The 23700-nt window shown below is 52.4% G+C and overlaps 1 protein-coding gene across 2 annotated transcripts in view; it reads right to left on the bottom strand.

Annotated features, from left to right (window-relative positions):
- Positions 1 to 6106: 6106 nt before the first annotated feature.
- The window catches only part of PREX1 (phosphatidylinositol-3,4,5-trisphosphate dependent Rac exchange factor 1), a 194495-nt gene continuing 176901 nt past the window's right edge, over positions 6107 to 23700 (bottom strand). For both annotated transcript variants that reach the window (XM_081255329.1, XM_081255328.1), the window contains 11 exons: positions 21846 to 21974; positions 19957 to 19998; positions 18537 to 18754; positions 16367 to 16466; positions 14441 to 14584; positions 14232 to 14346; positions 12709 to 12775; positions 10990 to 11162; positions 10452 to 10554; positions 10126 to 10193; positions 6107 to 7828 (listed from right to left, as the gene is read on the bottom strand). In XM_081255329.1, coding sequence (XP_081111455.1) covers positions 7786 to 7828; positions 10126 to 10193; positions 10452 to 10554; positions 10990 to 11162; positions 12709 to 12775; positions 14232 to 14346; positions 14441 to 14584; positions 16367 to 16466; positions 18537 to 18754; positions 19957 to 19998; positions 21846 to 21974 — 1202 coding nt within the window. In that variant the 3' untranslated portion in view covers positions 6107 to 7785. The remainder of the gene's footprint in view (positions 7829 to 10125; positions 10194 to 10451; positions 10555 to 10989; positions 11163 to 12708; positions 12776 to 14231; positions 14347 to 14440; positions 14585 to 16366; positions 16467 to 18536; positions 18755 to 19956; positions 19999 to 21845; positions 21975 to 23700) is intronic.

The raw sequence follows: 23700 nt of genomic DNA, 5'->3' as shown, positions 1-23700 counted from the left end.
AGAGCTAATCAATGAATGTGGTAAAGTTGCAGGATACAAAATTAATGCACAGAAATCCTTTGCATTCCTATACACTAACAACAAAAGATTAGAAAGAGAAATTAAGGAAACAATCCCATTCACCACTACAATAAAAGGAATAAAATACCTAGGAATAAACCTACCTAAGGAGGTAAAAGGCCTGTACTCAGAAAACTATAAGACAATGCCGAAAGAAATCAAAGATGACACAAACAGATGGAGAGATATATGTTCTTGGACTGGAAGAATCAATATTGTGAAAATGACTATACTACCCAAAGCAATCTATAGATTCAATGCAATCCCTATCAAACTACCAATGGCATTTTTTACAGAAGTAGAAAAAAAAATCTTAAAATTTGTATGGAGACACAAAAGACTCCGAATAGCCAAAGCAATCTTGAGGGGAAAAAAAGAGAGCTAGAGGAATCAGACTCCCTGACTTCAGACTATACTACAAAGCTACAGTAATCAAGACAATATGGTACTGGCACAAAACCAGAAATATAGATCAAAGGAACAGGATAGAAAGCCCAGAGACAAACCCACGCATCTATGGTCAACTAATCTATGACAATGGAGGCAAGGATATACAATGGAGAAAAGACAGTCTCTTCAATAAGTGGTGCTGGAAAACTGGACAGCTACATGTAAAAGAATGAAATTAGAACACCCCCTAACACCGTACACAAAAATAATAAAACACTTAGAGGAAAACATAGGAAGAACACTCTTTGACATAAATCACAGCAAAATCTTTTGTGACCCACCTTCTAGAATAATGGAAATAAAAAGAAAAATAAATAAATTGGACCTAATGAAACTTAAAAGCTTTTGCACAGCAAAGGAAACTATAAACAAGATGAAAAGACAACCCTCAGAATGGGAGAGAATATTTGCAAATGAATCAATGGACAAAGAATCTCCAAAATATATAAACAGCTCATGCAGCTCAGTATTAAAAAAAAAAAAAACCAATCAAAAAATGGGCAGAAGACCTAAATAGACATTTCTCTAAAGAAGACATACAGATGGCCAAGAAGCACATGAAAAGCTGCTCAACGTCACTAATTATTAGAGAAATGCAAATCAAAACTACAATGAGGTATCACCTCACACCAGTTAGAATGGGCATCATCAGAAAATCTATAAACAATAAATGCTGGAGAGGGTGTGAAGAAAAGGGAACCCTCTTGCACTGTTTGTGGGAATATAAATTGATACAGCCACTATGGAGAACAGTATGGAGGTTCCTTAAAAAACTAAAAATAGAATCACCATATGACCCAGCAATCCCATTACTGGGCACATACCCAGAGAAAACCATAATTCAAAAAGACACATGCACCCCAATGTTCATTGCAGCACTATTTACAATAGCCAGGTCATGGAAGCAACCTAGATGCCCACTGACAGACGAATGGATAAAGAAGATGTGGTACATATATACAATGGAATACTACTCAGCCATAAAAAGGAACGAAATTGGGTCATTTGTAGAGACATGGATGGAGCTAGAGACTGTCATACAGAGTGAAGTAAGTCAGAAAGAGAAAAACAAATATCACATATTAACGCATATATGTGGAACCTAGAAAAATGGTACAGATGAATCGGTTTGCAGGGCAGAAATTGACACACAGATGTAGAGAACAAACGTATGGACACCAAGGGGGGAAGGCGGTGGGGGGTGGTGGTGGTGGTGTGATGAATTGGGAGATTGGGATTGACATGTATAGACTGATGTGTATAAAATGGATGACTAATAAGAACCTGCTGTATAAAAAAAATTAAATTTAATTTAAAAAAAAGACACAGTCACCCCAATGTTCATTGCAGCACTATTTACAATAGCCAGGTCATGGAAGCAACCTAAATGCCCATCGACAGACAAACGGATAAAGAAGATGTGGTACATGTATACAATGGAATATTACTCTGCCATAAAAAGGAACGAGATTGGGTCATTTGTAGAGATGTGGATGGACCTAGAGACTGTCATACAGACTGAAGTAAGTCAGAAGGAGAAAAACAAATATCATATATTAACGCATATATGTGGAATCTAGAAAAATGGTACAGATGAACCAGTTTGCAAGGCAGAAATAGAGACACAGATGTAGAGAACAAACATAGGGACACCAAGGGGGGAAAGTGGAAGGGGGTGAGGTGGGATGAAGTGGGAGATTGGGATTGACATATTTACACTAATATGTATAAAATAGGTAACTAATAAGAACCTGCTGTATTAAAAAATACAAGAAAATAAAATTCAAAAAAAAACAACAAAAAACACGTGAGAGATTCTGAACATTGCTATTGGTCCTTCAGAGAAGTCTAGGACAGGCTGGCTAGAAGACCAGAAGTCCCTTTTGAGGAACTGCATTGTATGTCCTCTCATCGTAGGTGGGAGAACTGAGGCACAGAGAAGGACAGGGCCCTGCTCAAGGTCACATAGCTCATCAGGGGACTCTAACTTGGGTCCTGCTGTCCTCTCCTCCTCCCAACCCTCCAGGGATGTTACTAGTGCCCAGAGAGGGGCAGCTTTTTGCTAGGCTTTCTGATTCACCTCCCCTCAAAGCCCCGAAACCCTGGGGACTTAAAACCGAAGCCCCTGCAGTTGCTCTCAGAGGCTCGGTCAGGACAGCCTGGCCCAAAGCGCTACCTGGTGATCAGCGATTCCAGGCAGGTCAGGGCTCACGGCAGTGGAGGGGTGGACATTAGTAACTGCAGGTTCCTGGTCACAGCCCTCATGAGCACCTCTCTTTACAGTTTACAAGGGTCTTTCACATCCTTCTCATACATCCAGTTGCAAGGGAAGAAAGAAGGGAGAAGGAAAAGCACACAAGGGAAGAGAATATAAAGAGCGCAGCTCACCGACATATGTTACAGGACAAAGAAAAACAAAACTAAAAAGTTAGGAAGGAAAGAAAATGGAGAGGAAAGAGATAAAAACAAGAAAGAGAAATAAAGAAAAAAAGTGTTTAGGGCTTCCCTGGTGGCGCAGTGGGTGAGAGTCCGCCTGCCGATGCAGGGGACACGGGTTCGTGCCCCGGTCTGGGAAGATCCCACATGCCGCGGAGCAGCTGGGCCCGTGAGCCATGGCTGTTGAGCCTGTGCGTCCGGAGCCTGTGCTCCGCAACGGGAGAGGCCACAACAGTGAGAGGCCCATGTAACGCAAAAAAAAAAAAAAAAAAAAAAAAAAGTGTTTAATAGAGAAAAAGAAAATACCCACACCAAGTTAGGCCAAGGCCAGCCCAGAAGGGCAGGGTGGTACCCATCATCTAGACAGTCCCAGCCCCTGCCTCCAGGCTGCCTCTGTCCCAAATGTGGGCACCCAGGAACAAGTGTTTGGTTCAGGTAGGCAGGTAGGCGGGACTCGGCTGGACTCAAACCCAGTTAACCGCAAGCTCTGGGCACTACACGGTTCCTAGCGCCATCTGCTGGAAAGATAGGGCATGGCACTTATCCCCTGAAAGTTAAATTTGGGTGTGAACGTCTCCATTTCTCAGAGAAGGAAACCGAGGCTCTGAGAGAGATGGTGACTTCCCGCAAGTACAGCAGCCTGCCAGGTCAGGGGGCAGGCGAGGGTATCTGACTTCAAAGGTCTCAGCCCAGGCCTTCCCAGTTGTCAACAATCCAGCCCAGTCCCGGAACAAAGCCAGGTGCAGAGCATGTGGTTGGAGGCATGTGCCTTGGCCGCACACAGCTAGGGTGTGGGTTCTTGGCTCTAACAGTTATGAGCCTTCTTTCTTTTATTTAGCCATGGTTCACTGATGCCTGGTACTGGGCCAGACACTGGCACCCAGCAGACAGGATTGATGTGACTCCTTCTCTCAGGGTGCTTCAATGATAGAAAAGGAAGATGGTAAATATATAAAGTTAAATTTAGATAAAATCACAAAGTGGCCAGCACACTCCATCCCACCTTTGGTTTCCTGAGTGGCCCCTAACACAACCTACACCAAAGGACCTTATCCGAGTCAGCTCTGAGGCTCAAAGGGAGCAGAGAACCAGGGTTCAAGAGACTCATCAGCTGTGGGGATTCACCCACCTCTTGATGCTCCACTGGTCAGCACTGCAACTCCTGGTCACCAGCTCCTCTCTTAGCCAACATCACCATGGCAACTCCAGAGATGAAGATCTGAATGGTCAAGAGGCCAGCGCCGGCAGGGCCATTCTGGAGCCGAGCAGGTGAGGTAAAGGAGTGTGTTGGGCCAGGTGGGGGATGGAAAGCTGGCACATTGCCCAAAGGCAGTGGCCACTCCTCAGCTCCAGTGGATATGTGACCAGGCAGGACACGTGGTACCACAAGGGTCACTGGGACCAGAGCTTCTGAATTTTCAAGACAACCCCCAAATCAGAATTTGGAAGTGAAAGCTGCTGGTTCTTAAGTATGAGTGTCTAATTCAAAATTATAAAAACACCATATCGGGAAAACAAAAACAAAACCCACATCCATTTCCAAGTTTCAGTCCACTGGCTGCCAGTTTGAGACCACTTGTCTCTTACAAAACACCGCCCTGCTGTAAGCAGCCCTTCATACTCCACTTTGTACTGAGAGAAAGGCCTTCCAGAGAAAGAAACAGCCCTGGGCTTTCACCCTGTTTGCTGATGCAGCTCTGTTGTCTAAGAAGGAATGTGACTCACTCAAGGCCGCAGAGACCCCACTTCTCAGCTCCTAAACCAAAGCTGTCCCTGTCCATCACCGCAGGAGAACTCACTTTTCTCATTGCAGACTCTCATCTCAGGGTGCAGAACAGGCAGACATTCCTGCTTCCTGTAAAAGTGTCTGCCTGGAGGAAGGCATCAAATCCAAATCCTGTTTGACCCCAAATACATATCGAGGTGATGGCTGTCCCCTTAGAGTGATTTTCCCTGTATCCAAACATGGCTTCAGACAATCCAAAAAATCACTCCATCACCGTGCCCGAAATCCCACCAGGATCCACTCTCGTCAATTACAGTATTGAGTCTTTTGAAACGTGTAATTGAAAGACACAAGGCTCTCTCTCTGGGAGGCTCCCAGTCTGGGCCTGGAGAGAATGAGCTCTGGGACAGGTAGTTTAGAAGGAAAAGAGATTAAAAGAGAAGGGGCTCTCTTCCAAAATGGCAGGACTTAGGGGAGGCCCAAGTGTGGCCATGATAGTATAGTGGGGGGCCTTCAAGAGGAAGGCACCCGAAAGAAGCTTTTCATAGAGGTCAGTGTTTTCCAAAGCGTGGGAAAGGAGGGAAAGAAATGAAGGAGGGAAGAGGTCGGGATGAAGGGGTGGGGAAGAAAGGAGGGAGGGAGACGGAGAAAGACAGGCATGGGGCAGGCCTGGCAAAACAGGTCTGCAGGCCAGTTCGGGCCAGGGAATGAGATTTCTCTGACTCGGCAGACGGACTCAGGCAGCTTCATAAACATGGCTCGGGCCGGTGATAAGGCGCTCTCAGCATGGGACCGAGACCACAGGTCCCGGTGTGCAGGAACAGCGTCTGTGCTGGCGTCTGTTCTGATTGGTCCGTTTGCAGCCAGCGTGTATTCTGATTGGCCAGGAACCAGCCCAACCACGTGTTGAGTACTTGGAACTCCACTCCAGCGGATTCCAGACCAAACAGGCCTTGCAAGTTGGGGCGGAGGATGGCTCATCCCTCAGACCCACCCTGATCCGTGGGCACATGTGAGACAGAGAGTCCTAGCATGACATCAGAAGGAGGCGAGGGAATGCCTGGAAGAACAGTCACATTTTTCCACCATCACAGTGAGATAGGAACTGAGAATCCAAAATAAAGGTGAAATACATATAAAGACGGTAATTTTCCTGGCACACCTGAATGGCAGACCCGCGGTACAATCTTGGGTATTCCTCATCAGTCCCCTGCAAGGGAATATATATACTGCCATTTTAGAGAAGGAAACTGTGGTTCAGAGTGGTAACTCACTGAGCAGGGGTCGCTGCCTCAAGGACCCTGACGGTATCAAAGCGATCCTCCTCCGTGCCATCTTCAAAACCGTTGCTCACTCCGCCTGTGATGCTGGCCGGCCTAGCCACCTCCACGCGACCAGGGTTGGCCCCAAAGGAACTCGCCACAGATCAAGATCTTTGTATTATAAACCGACTTTTAATAATAATAAAAAATCTACCATGAATTGAATGAGAAGATCTGTACATTTCAAAGTAAACCAGTGCACGACGCCCTTGCCCTCGGGGGCCCCTCTCTGTTTCTGCCATGGGGTCCTCGTTTGTATCTGTGCCACCTCTGTCCTGCAACAAGCCCACCTCTTGCAATCTGGTGCAGGGTGGCAAGAGAGGGAAGGCGGCCCCTGGGGGTGCAGGGGGCCAAGATGCTGATGGGTCTTCAAGCCTCCAGGGCAGCGGGAAACCCACACCTGATTTCACCCATCAGCCAAGGCTGGAAAGACTCCTCCCTTCTGTCCCAGCTGTGACATTTCCCTTTTGGCAACAGAACCTAGAGGGGACAAACTGCTGGGGTGGGGGCAGAGGGGGGATCCTGTGTGGGTCCCTGTGCCCAGGTGGGCAGGGTAGCGTCCTGTCTCTCTAGCTGGCTGAGAAGTCCCAGATGTCCTGTTCTGAGTTAACATCAAAAAATAAATTACAGAAGGTACCACTCAGTGTTTCCCAGCGGCCCTTTTACCTGCAGAGGACAGACACCAGTGTGGGACTGCCTCTCCAATGGACGGTTCAACCCCCTCCAGCCCCCAGGCCTGGCCCAGCCACCTCTCAAACCCTTGTAGCCAGTCATTCAAAGAACAAAGTAATTCACCCTGATACAGACCAACTGCTGGAGAACCAAGGGTGGGTGGGAAAAGGAACCCTAGTCGATACCTGTAAGCCATATCTTAAGACCCTAATATTAAAAAGATGAAATAATGACATCTTTTGAATTTTCAATAATTTAGTTTTTCTTTTTTTTTCTTTTTTTTTTTTTTTTAGTAGAACTGGGAAAAGTTGTCAATACTACCTTATGCTGGTCCCCTGTTAGACAATATAGCTTTCTTTGAAATTTAAAATGTCAAATATATAATCACACAACCTGGGGGGAAAAAAATCTCAGCGATACCAATGACAACATAAAAACCCCAAAATAAACCACAGAGAGTTCACGCCATATAAATAAAGTCAGAGCAAATCTCGTGCCCAGGGCTGATGGCTCCAGTTCCAATGGCACTGATGGCGGAAGCCAGTGTGGCTTTCGACCGTTTTCTTGGTAACAGGCGTTGTGCCCTGTCCCTCTGTCTTTACTGGCAGAGGCCTGGCTTTTCCGAGTCCATCGGGCAGATTAGTACAGGGTTAGGGGGGAATCTGGAAGCTAAGGTGAGAAAGAGGAGCAGACACGTGTGGTCGCCTGGAATGTGGACATAGAAGGAAACCAGAGGTTTCCAAAGTGCAGGTTGAGCCATCCCGAGGGAGCTGGGGCCGCGGGCCTCCAGCTGCAGTGCCCATGACTTCTCCCCTGTGTTCTAGGGACCTGCAGGCCGGAGCCCAGGCCCTGGCTGCACCCATCCGTTCTGTGGGTCCCCAGCACACCTCGGGCTTCTGGCAGAAGTGTGAAGAACATGCCAGCCCAGGGCCGATCCACCAGCTCATCCAAGAGTGGGGGCACTGCTTATCCTCCCAGGAGGTGATGGAGGAGGCCGGACAGATCTTCAAGCAGGCGGGAGAGGAGGTCTTGGGCCAGCTCTGGAGAAGGCCACACGGCCCCGTGTCCTCCCAAATCCCAGCTCCAGAGGACGCAGCCAAGCACCAGGCACCTCAGTGTCTAGAGGTCTCCATCCACCGGCGGCTGGCAGAGGCGGTAGAGCCTGATGGATGGAGGTGAAGAGGATGAGGACCAGCCAGGCAGGCCAAGGCCTATTATTATTATTGCAACATATGATCTATGTGAACGTGTAATCCATGCCCAGAAAACAAAACTCAATAGGTGTAAAAAAATGCAGAGTGAAAAATTATTGATGCCACCCACTTTCCCCTAGTGGTACAGTCCCCACCCCACAGGAGTCCTGCTCCCTCCAGACTGCCAAGGGGTTTACAAAAACAGACACATATACGTGCGCATGTTTGTGTTAAGATACTTGTGTGGGTGTGTGTGCATTTTTCCACGCTAATGGTGGCAAAGTAGACCCAGCACTCTGCCACTGGAGTCTTTTACTTAATATATCTTGGGGACCTCTCCCTGCAGCACGTGGGGAGCTACCTTGGTTTTCTTTCTGCATTGGGAGGATTCTGAGCTCTACCCTCAAGTAAGAAGGAGCCACTAATGGGTTTCAAGCAGGGGAGACGGTAGATCTGCTGTGGGGAGAATGATGGCAGGGGGACCGGACAGGAGGCTGCTGTGGTGACACGGACAAGACAGGGAAGCAAGGTGGCACAGTGGTCAGGAGCGTGGCCTCTGGGCCTAGAATGCCTGGGTTCAGAAGCGCAACTCTGTGATTCTGTGTGCTGTGTGACCTTGGACAAGATACTTAACCTCTCTGGGCCTCAGTGTCCCCACCTGCCAATGGCGGATAGTAATAGTACCTTGCTCAGAGTTGTTGTTTAGAGCAAATAAGTTAATATAGGTAAAGATACTAGAATGGTGCCTGGAGCGGGGGAAGCGACATATAAAAGTATTTAAAAGTAATGAGGGGGCCTCCCTGGTGGCGCAGTGGTTGAGAGTCCGCCTGCCGATGCAGGGGATACGGGTTCGTGCCCCGGTCTGGGAGGATCCCATATGCCGCGGAGCGGCTGGGCCCGTGAGCCATGGCCGCTGGGCCTGCGCATCCGGAGCCTGTGCTCCGCAACGGGAGAGGCCACAACAGTGAGAGGCCCACATACCGCAAAAAGAAAAAAAAAAAAAGAAAAAAAAAAAAAAAAAAAGTAATGAGGGGAGGGACCTCCCTGGCGCTCCAGTGGTTAAGCGTCCACGCTTCCACTGCAAGGGGCACGGGTTTGGTCAGGGAACTAAGATCTCGCGTGCCAAACGGTGAGGCCAAAAAATAAAAATTAAAAATAAAAAAGTAGGGGCTTCCCTGGTGGCGCAGTGGTTGAGAGTCCACCTGCCGATGCAGGGGACGTGGGTTCGTGCCCCGGTCTGGGAGGATCCCGCATGCCGCGGAGACGCTGGGCCCGTGAGCCGTGGCTGCTAGGCCTGCGCGTCCGGAGCCTGTGCTCCACGGCGGGAGAGGCCACAGCAGTGAGAGGCCCGTGTACGGCAATCAATCAATCAATCAATCAATCAATCAATAAAATAAAATAAAATAAAATAAAATAGTAAAAGTAATGAGGGGAATTCCCTCGCAGTCCAGTGGTTAGGACTCCACACTTCCACTGCTGAGGGCCCGGGGTTCAATCCCTGGCCGGGGAACTAAGATCCCACAAGCCATGCCACGTGGCCTAAAAATAATAATAATAACGAGGGCTAAGAGAGTGCATGCAAAAACTAGTGAAACGTACATAAGATCTGTGAGTTCTTGTATTGCTCCAACACGTTTCCTGGTCTTGACTATGTCCTGTGGTTACGTGAGACATGGTTCTTGGCGGGGGGAGCTGAGTGAAGGACCACGTGGAAACTCCCTGTACAATTTTTGCAACTTCCTGTGAGTCAAGCTATTTCCAAATAGTCAGATAGTCAAACTATTTCAAAATTAAAAAGTTGTTTAAAAATTGTGGGCCTACGTCAACAGCAAAGCAGGGCAGTGTGCATGGAGAGGGAGGCCACACAAAAATGAGTTGTTCCTGGGAAAGGGGGCTGCACACAGTACCACGAGGTCTGACATCAACGTGGAGACGATCGGCCCTGAGGACAGGATGAAGCAGGCGGGCTGAGGGCTCTGAGGGCAGCAGGGCGGCACAGAAGGGCGGTGGGTGAGCCGGGGGTGGGCACACAAATTACTGCCCCATGGCTCACGGTGGGGGCCCTGCCTCACTGTCCCAGCCGAAGTGGGAGCTCTGGGAGGTCACAGACTGAGTCGTGTTTGTTGTTTCCCAAACGGGGTCCCGTAAATGAGAGGGGAAGCCCCATCTGAACACCAGCGGGTCTGTCTGGGGTGAAGCCCAGCCCGAGTCCTGGTCTCCACGGAAGGGAGGAGAGGGAAGGAGACGGGGAGGGACAGCCACTCACCGCGGTGCACCCTGGGGCATCTGGTCCTTGACTCGGAGGTTTTTGGCCAGAATCTCCACCCTGGGGCCCTGGGAAGAAAGAACGGTGAGGCCCTGGGCTGCCTCTGCACGGAGTCCAGGGCGCTTGAGGAAGCACGTGGGTGTGGGTGGGCGTAATGGGAGCTGAAATCCTCAGCCCTCTAGTTGGGAAGACGGGCATCAGCCCAGTCCCCAGATGGCCCCTCATCCCACCCGGGCTGTGAGTCCACCTCTCCCTGTGCCCACCGGGCCCGGATCTGGGTGCCCTGCACGCAGCCTGGTGGGGCCCCGGGGGATGGGGCCCCTCACCTGCTTCCGCATGATGTCCGTGGCCTGCATGATGCACTTGGGCAGCAGCCCGTGGCTCCGCGCCAGGATGGCCGCCTGCTCCAGGGAGAGGCTCAGGGTGCTCCTGCAGGGGGGCGGCAACAGGGGTGGCAGGTGAGACGGGGGTGACTGCCTGCCCCGCCACGGCCCCCAAGGCCCCAGTCAGAGCAGCAGGGACAGAGGACAGAAGTGGGAAAGTGTCCAGATCTGCCCCAACCAAGAGGCACGATCATTCCTGCTTATGTTGAATGGATGCTCCAGCAGAACCAGGCTGCAGAGACGCTCAGTCACACCAACCAGGGTGAGAGAACCGGGAAGCTCAGCAGCCCTCCGAGGACCACCTCCTCCCGAGATCCCATTTCACAGCAGACAAACTGAGGCTCGGTGGGGGGCGGGGGCAGCCACGGCCTCTTCTGGGCTCAACAGGCAGCGGCAGAATCGGGATTCAAACCTGGCCTTCGTCCTCCCGTCCCGGGCCCCCAAATGGCCCAGAGGCCCGCCCCGCTCAGGGCCCGCGCACCTCTGCATGCCCGTGCCGCACATGGTGACCTGGCAGGCCCCCAGGCGGTAGCAGAGCTCGGAGGAGATGGGGATGAGGCCGGCGCCCAAGCTCCCAGCGGCACCAGGCTTGGGGTAGACGAAGGACTTCATGAGGCGGCAGAGCTCGTCCAGGGCATTGATGGGGCGGATCAGCTGCGAGGCACACACACCCGGACGGTCGGAGGAGGCCCCCACCTGTCCTTCCTCCCGTCATCACCTCCAATCCAGCTCCGTTACAGCAGCTGTCCTCTCGGCTCACCTCCTATGCTCACGATGTATTTCAGGCCTAACCCTCCCATCTAATTCTCTTCACCTGCCCAGGTGAGCCCACGACCAAGCCTCAGCGAATACCCACTCCTGTCCTCTCCAAATAGTGGCACCTCCCCAGGATCAGCCTTCCCTTCTGCTCTGCGCCACCTCCCCTTTCCTGCGTCACCTGTGCAGGCACAGAACACTGGCCAGTGCTTCCTGTGTCGGCTCAGGACTCTGCCAGCCAGACTATTATACAAACTCCCAAAGGGCTGTGCCCAGCCCTTCTCTCAGAGCCCAGCCTCACGGTCTGAGGCCAAGAGCCCCAAAACCACTGTCAAAATCAAGGCCTGGGGGCTTCGCTGGTGGCGCAGTGGTTGAGAGTTCGCCTGCCGATGCAGGGGACATGCGTTCGTGCCCCACTCTGGGAGGATCCCACATGCCGCGGAGCGGCTGGGCCCGTGAGCCATGGCCGCTGAGCCTGTGCATCCGGAGCCTGTGCTCCGCAACAGGAGAGGCCACAGCAGTGAGAGGCCCGCATACCACAAAAAAAAAAAAAAAAAAATCAAGGCCTGATAGGGACTTCCCTGGTGGTCCAGTGGTAAAGAATCTGCCTTCCAATGCAGGGGACGCAGGTTCGATCCCTGGTTGGGGAACTAAGATCCCACACGTCGCTGGGCAACTCAGCCCGCACGCCACAACTACTGAGCTCGCACGCCTCAACTGGAGCCCGCGTGCTGCAAACTACAGAGCCCACGCGCTCTGGAACCCACGCCACAATGAGAGAAGAGAAAACCCACACACCACAACTAGAGAGAAGCCCGCGCACAGCAACAAGCGCTGCAACGAAGATCCCGTGTGCCGCAGCGAAGACCCAATGCAGCCAAATAAATAAATAAATTTTTAAAAATAAGAAATCGAGGCCTGATAGAGCCTGGGCAGAGGGGGAAAGGCCTGCAGCATGCGGCGGGGGGGTGGGGCACAGCCCCCACAAGGCCAAGTGCAACAGGCAGGAATGTGGCCCAGACAGCCAGGTATTTCCACTGCTCAAGATAAACTAGAAGCCTCCATTTTGCGGGAAACCTTTTGACTTTTAAATGCTGGCAACAAATTGGAAACACACAAAAAGAGCACTGTATGGCCGCATCTGGTGTGAGGCTCCAGCCTCAGAGAGATGCTGCGATGAACAAGGGAGATGCAAGAGGCACAGGTGAGTGGGTGCCAGTGAGAATACATCATCTAAGGAATTCTGAAGCGGGTGGGGAAGATGTCAGGGTTTCTCGAATGGAGAAGGAGTTATCCCAGAAGACTTCCTGGAGGAGGGACGGCAGAGGCCTCTGGGGCGTCTCGGCCAGGATTCTGGCTGGGGTGTGACCCTGGGCCCTGTCTGACCGCACGAATCCCCAGCCCTGCCCAAGCTCCACGGCAGGTGAGGGGAAGGAGGGCACACCTGGTCTATCTTCACCGCTGTGGTGCTGGCGTCCGTGGGCAGGTTAGACCGTTCCAGGTAAAATGCCCTGAGAGAGAAAGACGGGGGTGAGGGTGGGGCCGCCACGCCCACCATCCTCCCAGCCCCTGCCCCACTGCAGCCGCAGCCTCTTTGCCCTCCAACAACTGGAGGAAACAAATCATTAAGAGCGGCAGGCACAGCTTTCCACACCCACAGTCACCTGTTCCTCCAACAGCCCTGGGGGAAGCAGGAAGGGGCCTCCCGGGCACTCCTCAAATGCCACGTCCCCCCGACTGGCTGTCAGAATCAGCACCGACACTCCACTCTCTCTCCCATCCTGCTGTGTCTCTCCTCTGAGCACCCTCATCACTTGACACGTCACACTGCTCTGTTTACTGGGTTATTGCTTATCTCCCCTTCTAGAACAGCGCTCGGCCAACTTTTTTTGTAAAGGGCCAAAGAGTAAATATTTTAGGCTGTGTAGACCAGTCTCTATCAAGATGCTACTCAGCTCTGCTGTTGCCACACAAAAGCAGCCAGAGACGATACACACACGGATGAATGTGGCTGTGTGCTAATAAAACTTTATGGACAAAACAGGGGGTGGGCCAGACCACAGCAGCTCTAGAATCTACCCTCCATGAAGAACAGGCTTTGTTTGGTCACTGTTGACTCCTAAGCGAGCACCCAGAACAGAACCTGGCCTATGGAAGGCCCTGAGTGACAGGTGCTGAATGAAAGAAGAGATGAAGGAATGATTACAGTGGCAATTTTTTAAATATTCAGCGAACGGCACAGAACAGATTGATGGAATCGAATGATCCAAAGAGATGCCAGTTAGAATAATACAGGTAGATGTCTTCCCTGAACAGACATATGAAAGCATCATTCTCCCATTTCCAATAGTAAAGCCCTTGCCACACCCTGAAGCCCTGGTCTCCTAATTCTCAGCCCACCTTCTTCACGGAGGGAGAAGGTAAGACAGAAGTAGGAACGGGCTGGGGTGGGGGCAGCAGTAGTGGGAGCTGCCTCTTTGGGCCCCAGGCTTCCTCCTGGCGGATGTGACCCCTGCTCTTCTCTTCTCTCTGGGGGTCTCCCCTGAGCAGGGCCGAGGCTCTGGGGTCATGTCTCTCACTCACAGGCTCAAGGATCCCAGGGCCCCTGTCCCAGCTCCCACCCCCATGCAGAATGAAACAGGCATCTCCTCCCAGATGGAGGGACCTGCTTTGAAGCCAAGCAGACCCAGTCTAGCTGCATGACTTGGCCAAGCTGGGTGTGCTCTCTGGACATCAGTTTCCTCATCTTCAAAGTGGGTAAGAATGGCTGAGTTAGAATGGCTGCCAGTGACTGCTGTGAGAATCTGATGAGCTCGTGTAGGCAGAGGGCCTGGCGCACAGTAGATGCTCAAGAAACGGCATTGCCCGCCCCCGCACTGGGGGCCTGTCTGGTGCCTTACACGCTACTGCTCACTCCCCGTGACGGTGCTCAGAATCCTGCCCCCATCACGTAGCCCGTGCAGATACCTGAGTTTGCGGTAATACTGCTGAGCCTTCTCCAGGGACTGGGCATTGATCTCCTGCTGCAAATCTTCCACCGTCGGGCTGCCTGGAGGAGGCGGCGCCTCCATGTTCTCCAGAGCTGTGAAGGAAGAAGAGCGAGGGCGGCTGCTTGGCTCCGGTGTGCACGGCCATTCCCCGCAGTGGGCCCCACCCCGCCCGTCCCCGCGGCTCACCTTTCGTGAAGAGCACGGTGTGCAGCCTTAGACTGGCCCCGCTCTCCAGGCGGGAGGGCAGCTTGGAGAAGTGATAGCTATCCAGGTAGAAGATGACCTTCAGTGCCTGCCGGCTGCCCTCGATGTGGTAGAAGACGTTGGTGTCTGGTGGGGGACGCGGTGGGGCAGAGGGTCCACCATCAAGGCCGGAGGGGCCCTGCCCCACCTCCGCGAGGGCAGCTACAGACCTCCTTCAGCTCGCCACCGTGATGTCCCAGGACCCCGCTGTCTGCCCACCCCAGAGCCGCGGCTTCAGACCTCCCTGCCCTCCCACAGCCTCGGGGCACCTCAGATAGCCCCGTCCCCCTACCACTCAGAGGAGCAGCCTCTGACCTCCCTTTTCACCTCCCTTGACAGGTCCCAGTTTCTACTGCTTAATTCTTACACCGGACATGGATTCTGCCCAGCTGCGGAGGTGTCCGTGTTTATCTTCAGAGCCTCACCAATGCTCCTTTTACCCCTCACCTGGTAGCCCAGGGCCTCTACCTGGCAAAAGCTACCCTCAAACAGCACCTGCATCTTATTTACACCCATAGCGAAGAGCTTGTGGCAGGGGTGGCACTAACACCCCATCCTGCACCCATAGCAGACATCACTAATTGATGGATAATTCTCCCTGAGCCCAAGCTGGCCTACAGACAGGCAGCCACTGCCAACCAATTCCAATTGGTACCCGAAATGAAACCCATTGTGCTTCTAGACTCTAGTTTACACATTCTCAACAGGGTGATATCACCTCCAAGGAGGTAAAAATTGGTTTTGGGGGCAAAGGCAAAAATAAAACCTTACTCTTTTTATATGTAAAGCACATATATACATATAGTACATAAACAGATATATAGTATATCCATGATATAAAAATTTCATGGGGGTGTGGCGAGTAGGAAAAAATTGTCTAAACAAGCTCCTTAGGGAGGTGATAATAAAAAACAACAACAACAAAAGCAGGGGTTCTCAACTAGCGTGCTTCAAAATCACCGGGAGGGCTTGCTGACACACATTTCTGGGCTCTGCTTCCAGTTTTGGATTCAGCAGGTCTGGGATGGGCCCTGAGAATTAGGCTAACAAGCTTCCAGGTGCCGCTGGTCCAGGGATCACACTCAGAGAACCATGGCTCTAGAACCGAGCGCAGTGATTCTCAGTCCTGGCTATACATCAAAGTCACCTGGAAAGCTTATCTTGGATCCCAATGCCCAGGATCCACCACACAGACTGAATCCAAATCACCAGGGCTGGGACTGGGACTGGGACTGAGGCATCAGTATCGCTCCCTGGGCAATCCCAGTGCAGTCAGGGCTGAGACCCACTGGACCACAATGTGAGCTCCAGGAGGGCAGAAACCATGGCCGTATATCTCTCCACTGTGGCCCAGAACCTAAAACTGAGCCTGACACGTATCATGTGCTCGAAATTACGGGTATGTGGATAGATGGATGAGTGTGTGGGTGGATGGGTGATGGATAGATGGATGGATGGATAAATGGATGGGTGGATGGATGAGTAGATGAATGAGCGGATGAGTGGGTAGGCGAGTGGAAAGATGGGTGGGAGGGAGGGAGAAAGAAAGGAAAGAAGAAAATTATGCTGTAAGTTCTTAGAAAATCTTAACACGTCTTCATCCTACAGAAGGTTATCTCTAGGACTTTTAATAAGAACTGGGTACTGGCTCTTTTTCCCTCTTAAGCGCTGTTGGAGACGGCTGGGTTTATTAAAAAAGAGACCCTTTCCTTCCCTGTATGTTGGGAGCATGAAGTTTGAAAGCACCGGGTCCTGGGTCAACTTTAGGCAGCTGGCCTGGTGGCAGGGGGAGGGACAGGGTGACCCCAGAGCAGTCCCTTCCACCCCAGAACCCCGACTCTCACGGTGGGGGTGGAAGGAATCACTCACTGGCCACGTAGTTCTCGTCCAGCTGCTTGAAGGAGAAGGTGACATTGTCCAGCTCCGACAGGGTCACCCAGATGTCCTCCAACATGGTCCGTTCTTCTTTCTGCAAAAGCAAGACAGAGTGGAGGAGTCACAGGTGCCACCCCTGCCCCAGGTTTCACTTCAAGATGCTGTGCTTCAACTCTAGTTGACACACCAGGCTGTGGCGCTACCAGGCATGAGGTCTTGCGCAGGTCTCTCTGGGGCTCGACATGAGATCGCGTTTGCTCCAGGCCTGTCCTGCACCTCCCAGGTCAGAGCCCATCTCTGCTCTAACATGCTGGGTGGCCCTCCTACCCGGGTCAACCCACCAATCCCACTGAGCCATTCCAACGCAGCACCCAGCTCAGAGCCCGCATATCCTGGCAACTGCTGAATTAACACACTGGGTCCCGGTGTCCTCATCAGAGAAGAAGAAAGTGAGGGCTGGGTGCTCAGTTCCAGAAACCAATGAGAGGGTGTCTCCCACCAGGCAGGCACCTGTCTGCAACATCGGCCAGCAGAGGGCGCACCACGGCCGCTCTTTCCCAAACGGCCGCAGCTGTGGCTTCCTGTCCGGCCTGGGAAAATGTCTAGGAGGCTCAGGGCTGCAAGGTGTGGGGAGCTCAGGCCTGGACACATGGGTGGAGGGGCAAACAGCCCAGAGCAAGTGCTGCTGCCGGCTGGATTTCTGGGGGGCATCGGCTCTGGGTACCAGTACCCCGAAACGCTGAGTCACTGGCTCTACCTCCTCCCGGAGCTGGTAGACAGACCCATCCTGATTCTGAGCCCCGCGAGTGGATGCACAGGGCACTCAGAGATAAAAGAGATGTGGAGAAGGCAGGGCAGTCCGGGGGAACCAGGCCGAGAGTCAGACTCCCAGGTTCACACAAGTTCCCTGGGCCTCAGTGTTCTCATCCTTAAAAAGCGGGTGGTAAAGGACCTGCCTGGGGGCTACTGCAAGGACTAAACAAGGTGCTATTTGCATCAACAAAGCCTGCTCACTGGTCTCCCAGTTTCTGCCCTTGCCCCTCTCCACTCTTCCCCACCCCGCAGCCTGGGTGATCCTTTAAGTATCGAAGTCAGATCCTGTCCCTCCTCTTCTCAAAACCCTCCCCTGACTGCCACCCACTCAGAGTAACAGCCAAAGTCCTACAACAGCCTGCAAGACCCCGAACAGTCAGACCCCAGTTAATTCTCAGGACTCACCTCCCCCACCTTCCCCTGGCTCACTCACTCTATTCCAGCCACACTGGGTACCTCGTTGTAGCTCAAACACTGAGTGCGTCCTCCTGCCTCAGGACCTTTGCACCTGCTGTTCTCTCTGCCTGGAGGGCTCCTCCCCAGTGTCCTCATGGCTCACCCCCTCCCCTCCTTTGGTTCTTAGGTCAGATGTCACCTCTCACTGAGGCCCTCAGTGGCTGCCTTATCAAAACTTTCAACTGGGCCTCCCTGGTGGCGCAGTGGTTGAGAGTCCGCCTGCCGATGCAGGGGATACGGGTTCGTGCCCCGGTCTGGGAGGATCCCATATGCCGCGGAGCGGCTGGGCCCGTGAGCCATGGCCGCTGGGCCTGCGCATCCGGAGCCTGTGCTCCGCAACGGGAGAGGCCACAACAGTGAGAGGCCCGCATACCGCAAAAAAAAAAAAAAAAAAAAAAAAACTTTCAACTGCCACCACCCCAGACCTTCCCCTTAGCCCTTAACACTATAAATGAGGGTTTCTCAACTGCAGCACTACTGACACTTGGGGCCAGATAATTCTCTACTGGGGGGTGGGGACGGGGGTGAGCATTCTGTGTGTTGTAGGAGGTTTAGCAGTCTCCCTGGCCTCTACACACCAGATGCCAGTAGTACTTCCTCTTCCCTCAGTTGTGACAACCAAAAATGTCTCCAGAGATTGCCAAGTGTACCCTGGGGGCAAACCTGCCCTGGTGAGAACCACTGGTCTGTACCATCCCTGGTCCTTAGTTGTTTACGTCTATCTCCCCAAAATCAGGGTATAAGGTCCATGAGTAAATGAACTCTCTGTTTTGTCCACTGCTGGGTCCCCAGTGCCTGTAACAGTGACACAAAGTAGGTGCTCGATAAACAGCCGCTGAATGAATGAACGGGGTGAGCGACAGCCTGAGCAAGACCTCCCCCGCTCCCCACTCACCGTGGCCGGAGAGAGCAGGGACTGGCAGTGCAGGAGGACGCCAGTGGCCGCCACCTGCTCCAGCCACTTGCGGCTGGCGTCCCGGCTGCTCTCCTCGTACTCGCCGTTGTTGTTGTAGCGGTAGCTCAGGGCCGCCAGCAGCTGCTCGGAGAAGGTGCACACGGCGGCCACCAGTGCCTGGCAGAAGATGCTGTCCCTCCGCAGCTGCAGCTCCGTGTCTGTGGGCAGAGGGGGTGGGGCCGTGCTGGGCGGGGGGCTCCTGTGCCATCAGCAGGCCTGTACCCCACAACCCGGGGCCCGGGACCAGCCTCCTCTCCCCGACGTGACCACCCATCCGGGGCCAACTTGGCAGACAGAATTCATTCATCCCAGGCACCAAAGGCAACTCCACAAAACTCAACTCTCCAAAAGCCAAGCCAATCCGTGGAAAAACTCAGCCCTCTCAATGACCCATCTCCCTATGTAAAACAACAAAACAACTTGTGATTTTCCATAGGCTTTCCCCAAACCCTTACCCTCAGCTGTTCATTTATTAGGAAATTTCTCGGCATTGATTGAGAGTGATGATGCCAGCTCCATGTTTTAAGATGCAGTTTACCATTTTCTCTATTTTTGAGAAGTATGCCTTCTTCTTATCATTCCCCCACCACCACTGCCTTGCCCCCTGCTTGTGATGTGATTTGCAGAACTGGCCAATTTGGGGCAATCAGTCATTCAGGGTCCTAATATCCTGAAAGGGATTTTTTTTTTCTTTTGGCTGTGCCACGCAGCTTTCGGGATCTTAGTTCCCTGACCAGGGATCGAACCCAGGCCCCAGCAGTGAAAGCACCGAGTCCTAACCACCGGACCGCCAGGGAATTCCCTGGAAGGGATTATTTTTGATGACTGGCTCTAGCCAATGGGTTTTCAGTGACCAATTCTGACCCAGATCCTATTCTAGCTGCCCCTTGGCTGAGAATTTCTGGAAGGAAGGGAGGGACAGAGAACACCTCCAAGATTCCCCTAGGCCCCCGTCAGCCCCTCCTCCTCCCCACCGTCTTCGGGGTAGGAAGCCCCAGGCTGGGCTGAGGGCTCTACCGGCAAAGAGCCTCCCTAATTGCCGGCGCTCTATCCCGTGTCCTCGTCAAGATCAGCCCAGGTCTGGGAAGTGGCAAGAGACAGTGCTCCTGGCTCCAGGGCCCTGAGACTTGTCCCCTGGACACAAGAGGAAGAAGTGAGGTCTGAGTAGTTCTTGGAGCGGCTAGAGGCCATGGTGTTACCTCCCCCTGTGCAGACCTGATGACCAGGGGAAAGTCAACCTTGGCCGGCAGAAGAGGCCTTCCCCGGGCTGCGGTCATGGGCACTGGCTGCCAGGGGGGCGCCTCCCGGATGCACCTGGGTGTGTGCACATCACAGACAGCTGCCCCTTCAAAGCCCTCACCTGTGCATTTCAGCAAGGCCAGGAGCAGCTGGTTCTTCCCATCTGGAAGGAGAAGGAGATGGGCTGAGAGGGGTTAGCAGAAGAAGCAAGCCGAGCCAGGCCTCCCCACAGCCCACGTGCCTGACCCCTTCTCGCAGTGAAGCTCTGGGTACACAGAGCCGTGCTCGACAAGCTTTGACTGAATGTTGAGCAGATTCCAGAAACCCTTGGACATGCAGGGGATGAAACCCCAACTGTTAGCTGCACCCCAACTGTCTATACAGAGACTCCAACCAGCCCCTCCAACTAATGGGCCAGAGCCCCCAGCCCACACCTTGTACCTGTGCGTGGCACACCCTGACACACGCGTGTATGTCCATGTGGGAGCACACTCAGACCACGTACACTCACACGTGTACTCAGGTACTTATTCACATCGTCCTACACAGCCAAGCCCTGCCCACGTGTAGACAAAGCCCAGACCTTCCAGACACAGGCCCGACACCCTGGTCTCTTTCTGTCAAATAAAGGCTCTTGGGCCCAGACGGGGCTTAAAAGAAAAATCTGAAAGGCCCCTGGATTTGCCCTCTTGTGATACATTCTGTCCTGGGGAGGCACTAAGATGCAGGGCAGGGTGTGGTAATAGCACCAGCAAATGCTTACTGAGGACTTACTGTGTGCCAGGCACTGTACTAGGTGCCTTGTTTGTACTGACTCATTTATCCCTCTCAACAACACTATGAACCCATTTTATACATGAAGAGACTGAAGCACAGAGAAGCCAAGGAACTTGCTAAGGTTGCACAGCCAGTAAGTGGGAGAGCTGGGGTCTGAGCACTGGCCATCTGGCTCCAGAGTCCACGCTCTTCACCAGTGACAGTTTTGGAAGACAGGACAGCTCAGGGCCAACACAGACTTCCAACTCAGAGGGTGCTGCTCCTGGGGTCATGACCCTGGGGCCAAGCACCTCCGGCTGTCCTGGTCAGATGTCTCCCTGGCCTGGGATCCTTGTAACCCAGGAGTCCCAGGCTCAAATGCTGCCAAGGGCCAGGCAGGTAACACAAGGTGCATGAAGCAGACCCCAGGCCACAGGGCATGGTGGGATCCATGTGCACTGGAAGGCACCCCTCCCCCACCTAACAAGGGTGGCCACCACTCATCTCCAGCCAAGTGTGAAAGCGGAATTGCAGGCCTGTTATTGCCAGATCTTCTGATTGTTCAAGAATAGCCAGGGGCTTCCCTGGTGGCGCAGCGGTTGAGAGTCCGCCTGCCGATGCAGGGGATGCAGGTTCGTGCCCCAGTCTGGGAGGATCCCACGTGCTGTGGAGCGGCTGGGCCCGTGAGCTATGGCCGCTGAGCGTCCAGAGCCTGTGCTCCGCAATGGGAGAGGCCACAACAGTGAGAGGCCCGCGTACCGCAAAAAAAAAAAAAAAAAAAAAAAAAAGAACAGCCAGAAATCTAGATTTGTACGTGGGGTCTCAGATTATAAATGCTGGCAGCAGATTCACATTTTTTAATGCTGTAGCATCAAAAATTACCTGGGGGCCCAAGTCTGATCAGGACCCACCCACTCCCCAACTTGTAACCTGATTAATAAACAAAAGGAACTGAACTACATTCACAATTTTGGAAGCTGAGAAGCAACAAGTTCAGCCTTGTTAGCCTCCTGACTCTGCAAGGAAGCCCCAGGCACCCCAAATCAGCGGTTCCTTGATCAAGTGCGTACTGTCCCAGGGCCTTGCCTAGGGCAGGACACAGCTGAGAAAGGGACACTCGCTCTTCCTGTCCTCTCCCTGGGCCTGGAGAGACACGGGGCACGGAGATGGACCCATTCCTGATCCCTCCACATTCCACATCAAGAACCAAAGGCCACAAAACCTCCACATTACAGCCTTCCCTGCCCAACTGACCTTCCACGTATCTCTGAATGTTGTCCACCAGGGTCTTGATGGAATTGGGGAGGTTCCAGGGGTCCTCCTGGATGCTGATCTGGATCAAGCTGCGGCCACGAATTGTACACTCCTCTTTCTGTTTGAACTCTGGGGCAGAAAGTGACATGAGGGCAGGAAAGGGACAATTAGATAGCTTTGGAAAATGGTGGCACAAAGGCCTCTGTACCATCACTAGATTCCAAAGCTCAGAATCTTAGGTCAAGGATGCTGGCAGGACTCTAGTGTACTGTCTGGTCCATGGAAGGCAAATACATGGTAAGTGTGCTACGAATTCATAGTATCACACTCATGGCAGACATTGCTGATCAATCTCAGCACTCCTTCCCGCTCGTCTGAGGCTGTGACTCCTCACAGGTGCAACAAATCCAATGCAGACATGACAAATCAATCAGGGCATTCTTGTCTCCTAAGCCTGGATGTAGTCACGGAAGGATTCTCGGGTACTACCTCCTCACTGCCACAACCAACCGAGCTGGCACATGAGTTGTAACCTAGCATAACCTTTTCCCTACACAGAGGAGGAAGTCCAGGCACAGAGTGGAAAAGTGACTTGCCTCAAGTCACACAGCAGGGTAGTGACAGAAAAGGGACTTGAACCTGGCCCCAGACAAGCAAACACAGGTCCCCGCTCCTTTGGCCTCTTCCCTGCTCCAAAGTCCCAGGTTTCTGAGATATCTGTGGTTTTGTTTCCTCTGAGTCTGACATTTCTTCTTTCTAAGGTCCATCCCAGGGAGAGAAGATCCTGAGACAGCAGAAGGGAGAGCTGAGCTAGGGCACCCCACCTCCTCACCACGTCCGACCCTCACTTAGGAGCAACTGCCTGTTTCCTTTCCTATCTCCTGAGCTCTACTGGAAGCTCCTTGAGGTCAGAGGCAGTGTCACTTTCATCTAATGGGCCCCAGGGCCCAGCACAAGGCCTGACACAAGCTGGTTCTTGGAAATTATTTACTGGATGTATGAATGCATGGATGCATGGAGTAGACAGATGGGTGGCTGAGTGGGGTAGGTGGATGGGTGGATGGATGGATGGATGGATGGATGAATGGATGGATGGATGATGGATGGATGGATGGATGGACAGATGGGTGGACAGATAAATAGGTGGGTGGATGGGTAAATGGGAGGAGAAGTAAATAGAGGGACATAAAAGTCAATCTTTTTCTCTCAATCATTTCAAGAAGAAGGTCTCAATTTGGTGCTGGTAAGTCCTTAACACTTCTTTAACTCACTAATCCCCCTCAGGAATAAAGAACAAAGAGCTCTGGGCAGGCAACAGTGCCTAACTACAGTACAATGACATTTTTTGTTGCTGTTTCCATTGGATTTATCATTATTTTATAACATTTTATATACTGGCTTTCCATTTACGGGCAGTTAAATAAGTTCCTTTCAAAATTGAATTTTTTAAAGGGAGACAGTTGGATCTATCAATAATACGGGCAGCAAATGAATTTGGTTTAAAAAATGTAAAGATGTTGGCAGATTCTATGAATATGTCTAAAATGATGAAGGGGCTGGGGGTGTCTGAGGTTTGGCAAATTGTGCTCCAGTCCTTCCCCTCATGTTATAAACAGGCAGACGGAGGCCCAGAAAGGCTCAGGGACCAGCCCAGTGGTCCACACACTTTTTCTGTAAAGAGTCAGATAGGAACTGATTTAGGCTTTGCAGGGCATACAGTCTCTGTCACATATTCTATCTTTCTTTTGTTCCATTTTGACAATCCATTATAAATGAAAAATCATTCTCAGCTCACAGTCTGCACAAAAACAGGCCGTGGGTTGGATTTGGCCCACGGGCTGAACCTGCTGACTGC

This window comes from Mesoplodon bidens (genome assembly GCF_964165515.1).
Source record: "Mesoplodon bidens genome assembly, chromosome: 15".
Lineage (NCBI taxonomy): Eukaryota > Metazoa > Chordata > Mammalia > Artiodactyla > Ziphiidae > Mesoplodon > Mesoplodon bidens.
The sequence above is the reverse complement of the archived record's forward strand: the minus strand, read 5'-3'. Positions and strand labels throughout refer to the sequence as shown.